General features: G+C 36.8%; 1 protein-coding gene across 1 annotated transcript; it reads left to right on the plus strand.

Moving 5' to 3' along the window:
• Positions 1-6918, plus strand: LOC136697289 (guanylin). Its single transcript, XM_066672323.1, has 3 exons — positions 1-69; positions 2407-2587; positions 6839-6918. Exons 1-3 carry the CDS (start codon positions 1-3, stop codon positions 6916-6918), a joined length of 330 nt encoding a protein of 109 aa, XP_066528420.1.
• The last annotated feature ends 540 nt before the right edge of the window (positions 6919-7458 follow it).

Raw genomic sequence — 7458 nt, forward strand, 5'->3', positions numbered from 1 at the left:
ATGAGACTGTTGACGGCTTCTCTTTTCTTGGCATCATGCATCCTCATCACACTGAGTGTAAAGGTTACGGTAAGTCTGTAAGAACATCTCTATGCATAGATGGTGCTCAGCAGAGTAAAGCTAAAGTTTGATTTCCTTGCATGGAATATCTACAGGGAACTAGTTAGATATTAGGGTAGTGGAATCAGAGTCATTAGGGAAAGCGTCTTAAAGCTGATTACTCATGTTCGATTGGGAAAAATATGAGATAAATATATGTGTCAAGCCAATTAAAGGGAGCTGCCAGAGCCACCAAATGCAATCACTTTTTTAAATACTGAAAATGAATGGGGTAACTTTGTAATCAGTGACCAGCATGGAGTCAATATGTTTTGTCTGTGACACAATAGTTTAGGTCTATTCCAAGACAAAAACCATTACTATTTTTTATGAGCAATCATCTCTGTCATAACTGAAGTTTTCAACACTGAACATGGAATGATTTAAAATCAGTGAAACTCTGTTGCTTATATGTTTAATTCAAGCCTGCTTATGAAGATATTGAAGACCCATTAAAAACATTATCTAACAATGCAATAATCAGGAAAATGCATGCTCCCATTTCTTTGAGATGCAAATGCAAAGAGATTTGAATTGAAGCAACTGAAGTAAAATAAACTGAAGCAAAGAAAACAGTGTGTTTATTTATTAAAATTTTTTAGAATTTTTTATTTTAACACATTATTTTACAATCTCTTTTACAACCTTTTAGTTGTTTAATGGTACACTTTCTACAATTTCTACAGGGGGAAAGACTCCATCTATGCTCTCTTAGCCCTGAGAAGTCAAGGACACTTTGGGCAAGGTTAAAATAAGGATTATAGTGCTTGACATACAAACATGATTCTTACTTCCTGCTATTTAAATTTAGAAATGCCTACTTATTTTTAAATCTGCATGCTTATTAGTATTACAGTTTTTTCTGATTTGGAGCTGTACACTGGTGTTTATCAACTTGCTTATTTAATGTTTCAATTTCATTTGAAAATGTAAGGTAATAAACTAGATATTATCTACTTAGAATTAGATTTTCTTTTATTAATATCATTGAAAATAACATCAGTGATGCTGTTTTGAGTTTGGGGATTCAGTCACTATTTTCTCCAATTTATGGAACTCTGTGACATACTTTCTCAGTGTCTCCGAGGACAGAGACTCCAAATCCCAGAATCTTCTGTAGTGTCAAAAGGGTCTGAGTGAAGGAATACTAATGAACTACACCTGTTGAACTGACTATTTAAACTGTGTGTGAAGAGACAGTTTTGTGAAGAATTGCTATGGTTTTCTCTAGCATACAGAGCAGTTTTGTTATCTGCTGTATTTGTACCCAAATTTTGCCATTTCTTTGACATTGCCTCATGTTTTGCATGTTTGTTTTGTCATGATTGATCTCTCCCTGTTAGTGGTTTTTGAGTCTAATTTGCCTAGTAAATAAAGAGTCAATACCACTTACTTCTGCTCTGGCCTTGCCTTACACTCAGGCAGTATTTTGTGTTTTGCATGTTTTTTTTTCATGCTTCACTAATATATATATATATATATATATGAAGAATATCTCTTTAGTCTTATACATATATTTTCAAGATGGTGGAACTTATGACAGGAAAGAAGCAGTGTATTTGGCACATATCTAATCCAAACACTTATAGATTTATGCTTAACTAACTTTCTATCAAACCAATTATATTCATAATTAATTTGTTCCCCGCTCCGGTTTCCTCCCACAGTCCAAAAACACACATTGGTGACTCAAAAGTGTCCGTAGGTGTGAGTGTGTGAGTGAATGTGTGTGTGTCTGTGTTGCCCTGTGAAGGACTGGCGCTCCCTCCAGGGTGTATTCCTGCCTTGCGCCCAATGATTCCAGGTAGGTTCTGGACCCACCGTGACCCTGAACTGGGTTCCCCCTTTTTTTTTACTCTTCTGGAAGGGCATTAAACAAAGTGTTGGAACATTGGTGATAGTTCTTGATTGCATAGGTATATTAAGGCAGTTAGGCACTAATATTAGGAGATTTGGAATGACAAACTCCACTCCAGCTAATGATGTACTGGAAAGTGCTCTGTCACTCCAGAAAGTACAGTTTATGTATATAACACATAGTGTGTGTTGCTTAGAGGCTCTCAGCAAGTGGGGATTATTTTGTGGTGGTAGGGATCATACATGAATGAAATGCTGAAATCATAATTTTATGATTTTAAATACATAATCCAATCTATAAATCTTAAATTGGCTTGTAACATTATGTATGCATGATCTGAAGGCTATGAATTCTTGCTCACATTTCTTAGTTTATAAAGAGGTAAGCCATGTTGAATTATTGTGATAATGTTCAATTCACTGAGATGAATCAGAGTGCTTTTTTTACAGGACAGTGGATTCAGCTTCTCATTAGAAGCAGTGAAGATTCTGAAGCACATAATGGAAATTTCTGAAGGTGATGACCCTCAACTCAGCTCTCCATTGCCCCTCTGTGCCAACCCAGAACTACCAGACGAGTTTCTGGAAGTGTGCCAGAGAGAAGATCGTGACCAGATCTTTTCTAACCTAGGTATCTGAGCTTTGATTTCAAAAGAGATGCATTAGCATACACTCGATATTAGTATATACTCATATTTCACTTGAAAAGAAGCTCTGTCTTTGTACACCCACTCACTTGCCCCTTACTGAGGTCAATTAACTGCACAGGCTGCTGCACAGTTAGGCAGCCAACCTCTTTACCATTCATTACTTGTCAGTATCTGACCACAAGGAAAGCTTTGAGTTTATAGATTAGTTAAGGAGTCCGATTTTCAAAAATAATGATGAATATTAAAATCCTTCAACACATTGTAAAATTACAATGTCTCTAAAAAAAACCAACTCCTTTCTTTCTCTATAGTTTCTCATTGACAACAACCAGAAAAATGATCATTATGTCTCCTGAACCATCAGTGAGAATTTTAATAGTATCTTAACTGGCATAACAGTAGCGAATGGAAATACTGATTAACTTGTATTTTTATTTTTTTATTTTACTGAATTACTTAGCAGTGCCAAACCTTTTCAGCTTGTGAGAGAGTGGTTGTAAGGGAGGGGTTTCAAATAAACGGGCTGCTGAATGTAAATCTACACTATTTCATCAAAATACTGAACAACCATCCCCTGTTTCTTCTCAAATCAAGGGAATTAATATGATGTTTGTTCCCATTAGCTAAAACAACAGCATTGGAGAAGTCTTTAGACAAGAAGGCATGGTTTGTTGTAAGGATTTGATGGTATTTGGCCATGAAAACATTAGAGAGCTCAAGTACGGATGGTGGATTATTAGTTCTGGATCACAAATTGTTTCACTCCAGAGACTGAGTGAAGTTACATTGCTACACAACCCATGGCTAGGACTAGATTTGTGATTGGGCATGTTGAGCTTAGGCTCATGTGCAGCTGCTCCACAGCATCCTATTCTATAAACAATGTTTTTCTTTGGAGATCATAAAACTAATCTGCAACTAAAAAAACATAAATATGTGCATAAATGTGTCCTGTATATTACACTAACACAGGATTGTTTCACTTGGACAGATGTCAGCTAGAAATCTACTTTCTTGGGGTCATTGCTGTTTATTGGTTGATGATATTGGTAGGCTTTTGGTGCATGCTTTAAGAACTTATTTATCCCTTACCTTAACCTGCTTTAAATATTGTATGAGTCACTGATGGTACTACAAACTCTATTTTTTGCTACCTGCCACCACGGTGCTGCACTATAGGTAATCTAACTCCCACACTGTTCCTCAGCACTGTGGAGCTTCATCAATAGCGGAGCTGATTTCTACCACAGACTCCCAGGCACGTAGTTTCATTCAAAGCCTGCTCTGGCTAGACAGCAGCAGTGGACATGTAATCACTGACCCCTCCTCCTTCTATCTGCTGGAACTCACGCTGTCCACACTGAACTCGGCTGATCACAGAAAGTGTGCGAATCCAATATCGGATCCTATTGTATAGTGCCCCTAATATCTATGTAATTACACATAAACAATGCATATAACAACTGTTGATGTATAACAGTAGTAATACATACTGTATTACTACAACCCCACACCAACAAAAAACATAATTTAAAATGATTTCAGCCATAAGAAAATTAGTGAGCAATTAGGTGGTTGCTTCATCACTCTATATCCCAATGCTCAAGAGCTTTATACCTTTCTCGATGATGTTTGGAATTGGGCATGTTGACTGTAGACTCATGTGCAGCTGCTCCAAAGTTCCCAGTTATTTGTTACATGTCTGTAGATTTTATAAAACCTGTAAAGGTACAGTTGTCTGTGTCCACAAAGGGTGCAACTAGTAACCTTTAGAAATATTTTACTGTTTTTTACTGTTTCAGAAACAAATGTATTTTAATTTACTACCTACCCAATGCAGTTTCCCAAAGCAAGTGTAAACTACAACCTCACTACAATTTATTTATCAGAAGTTTATTGCAGTCTGATAAAGAGTAGTAAACACTACAAGTGCCTGGTACGATGTGCAATTGCCCTTCATTATTGAGGTTGTAAATGATAAAGTGGGTCAAACACTCCCACTGTAAATATTAGTCACAAGCTACTTTTGAAAACATTGCAGAAGCATTAACCTACAATATGTGTGTTTTGCTGAGTTAATGTTGATGTGTAAATTTACGACAGATTAAATGCTTGAAACAAGGGCTATTGCCATCAGACTACTGACATGCAGACTGACCAATTAAATGTTCACAGAGAAGGTTATCGACCAATAACGGTAGGACATTTTTTTAAGTCTAAAAAAGAGGACATGTCTGGGTAAAAGAGGACGTCTGGTCACACTAGATCTGACACATTAGCTATAGTCTACTTTTATAGATAGAACTACTTTATATATAACCACAGAAGCACATCTATCTGAGAATTTGTTAAAAATGTTCCTTCAGTGTGAGGCACGTATGTCATGATTTAGACATGCTGTTAAAATGCTAATTGGTGAGGCATTTATTTATTAGCACTATGTATTGGGAAAGTTACTCAAAAAGCAATCTGGTATCACATGTAACCTAATGTAAACCAACTACTAAAAGATCATACCTATTAAACTTATTTATAACTAATTTGTATATTAAGGACACCTCATCATAGTTTGTAGTCACTTAGTCACTTAGTCCACTGGTGGCGCTGTTTCATTACATACACTCAAAGCCTCTATTAGTTACCCAAAGAAGGGTTAGGAAAACAGAAAGAGTTCTCGGTTGGTGATAGCATTACACAAAGACAAAACACAGCCCTTTTTAACTTTCTGAAGTTTGCATTCAGGTTTAGGGTTAAGTTTAGGGAAAGTTTTAAGGCTGCATTTTCACAGTGGGAGTGCCAGATATTCACGTCTTTTTCATGCATAGTTTATAAATTGTAGGAATTGTCTTTTAGTAAAATATCTTTGCTTTCCAATGAAAAACATTTCCAAAAATAGTAACATTCACTGGAAATCAATATAAAAAGACTTAATTCCAAGTAATTTTGGAGCACTTCTTTTGGTTAATTAATCTTGAAATATTCACACAATTTGAAGGACAACTGAAAGAAAAAAATTGTACAATGATGATATGTATGTTTTCACTTTGATACCAGTGTGCAGTGTGCAGTATAATTATTTTTTTTAAACCAAAAATCAGGCCAGTAGACACAGGTAAAATCCTAGCTGCATCAAAATAAAACCTTTATGAGTAAAAAGTACAGAGCATGTCCCTGAATTTAAATCAAGGCCATTGAAGGACAAGTTGAGTCTCTCTCTCTTCTTTATCATCAGTTTTGTACTAACAGAACAGATTTGGTGGAATTCTTGCCAATGTTTAAAGTGCATTGTGTACATTTCTTGTACTTTGACTCACAGTCAAAGTCATGCATTCATGTATATAAATACATTCTGTCATTTATTGTTTTCTTTATCCTTTTGTGTTGACAAAATTGACTGAATGCTAATTTGTGTTGTTGTTATCTGGTTCCTCCCATTGCTTTGTTTGCATCCTGTGGAGAGGCACAGAAAATATTCAACAGAAATCATATCATTTAAATGCATCACTTAAAATTAATTTTCTACTCTCAAACATATCAACTAACACCACCATTAGTTCAATCTTTGAAGAAAATGGTAGTGGCATGCTTCTCACGTTCATGAGCCAAGTATGGGTGAATGTCATCAGCGGGCAGTAAAATTGGTCGAAGGTTTTGAAGAATGTGATGCCATCCACGCCTTTAGTAGAGTTGAACCAGAGGGGGTGCTGCAGAGGTGAAACTAACCTCAATTAAAATGTTAACAATTTGGAGAAATGTGTTTGAAGTTTAAGTAGGACTGGTATGTCAGCAGTACAGATTGCTCTAGATTTCAGCTGTTAGTTAAGAAAAAATAGATTTTAGCGTATTATTAAACATTTAAGCCAACTCTTTGCTACAAGAGAAAAATTTACATTACTGTAATAACTGTATGGCCGTACGGTGGCGCAGCAAGTAGTGTCTCAGTCAGACAGCTCCAGGGTCCTGGAGGTTGTAGGTTCAAGCCCCGCTCCAGGTAACTGACTGTGAGGAGTTTGGAGTGTTCTCCCTGTATCAGTGTAGGTTTCCTCCGGGTGCTCCTGTTTCTTCCCATGGAATGAATGAATGTATTAACTGTTGACTATTGGCTTTGTAGCTCCAATCCAAAAATAAAGAAGCCAAGAATAAAGAATAAAGAGGGGAAAGTGTGTAACGTGCTGTGTTAAGCTTGTTTTGTAGTGTGAGTAATCTCAGCTTGATCTTTTCTGTCTTTCCAGTGCAAATCATCAGTCCTCCAGACCTCTGTGAGATTTGTGCTAATGTCGCCTGCACTGGATGCCTCTTCCACAACACTTAACTCAGCCTACAGCCCACCCTGCTGTTTTTCGGATGGTGTGTGTGTGTGTGTGTGTGTGTCGGATCAGACATTGATATCTACTGCCACCTACCGCTTCTGAAGGACACTGCATTGCACTCTTGTTTTATTCTACTGTGTGGTTTTTAAAATTAAACTGTTTTTTTTTTTTCGGTCAACCCGAAATCACTGGTTTCAAGGCAGGAACACACCCTGGAGGCGACGCCAGTCCTTCACAGGGCGCTGATGTAAAGTGTCAATTTTGTGTATTATGATTTTAAAATGCAAGCACAACTAAATATTTAAGTTATACATTGTGTTGTCTGTATATACTGAATGTATAACATGCATTCTTTCTCACATTACCTGTAAAGCCTTTACATTGTTCAGGCTCTCACTGGATCCAGAGCCTACCCTTAATCACTGGGCTCAAGGCAGGAATATACCTTGGACAGGGCACCACACACTCACCCAGCCACTCACAAACTCTCAGGACAACAGCTGCTGGTATTTGTGCTAAGATTATTATATACTTACTTTTGC

This window comes from Hoplias malabaricus, chromosome 5 (assembly GCF_029633855.1).
Source record: "Hoplias malabaricus isolate fHopMal1 chromosome 5, fHopMal1.hap1, whole genome shotgun sequence".
Taxonomy (NCBI): domain Eukaryota; kingdom Metazoa; phylum Chordata; class Actinopteri; order Characiformes; family Erythrinidae; genus Hoplias; species Hoplias malabaricus.

What these genes read in the sequence shown, in the direction of transcription:
- LOC136697289 (XM_066672323.1), top strand. Translation starts at nt 1, where the DNA reads ATGAGACTGTTGACGGCTTCTCTTTTCTTGGCATCATGCATCCTCATC. An exon ending in CACTGAGTGTAAAGGTTACG is followed by an intron (nt 70 to 2,406) that starts GTAAGTCTGTAA and finishes CTTTTTTTACAG; the next exon opens with GACAGTGGATTCAGCTTCTC. An exon ending in CCAGATCTTTTCTAACCTAG is followed by an intron (nt 2,588 to 6,838) that starts GTATCTGAGCTT and finishes CTGTCTTTCCAG; the next exon opens with TGCAAATCATCAGTCCTCCA.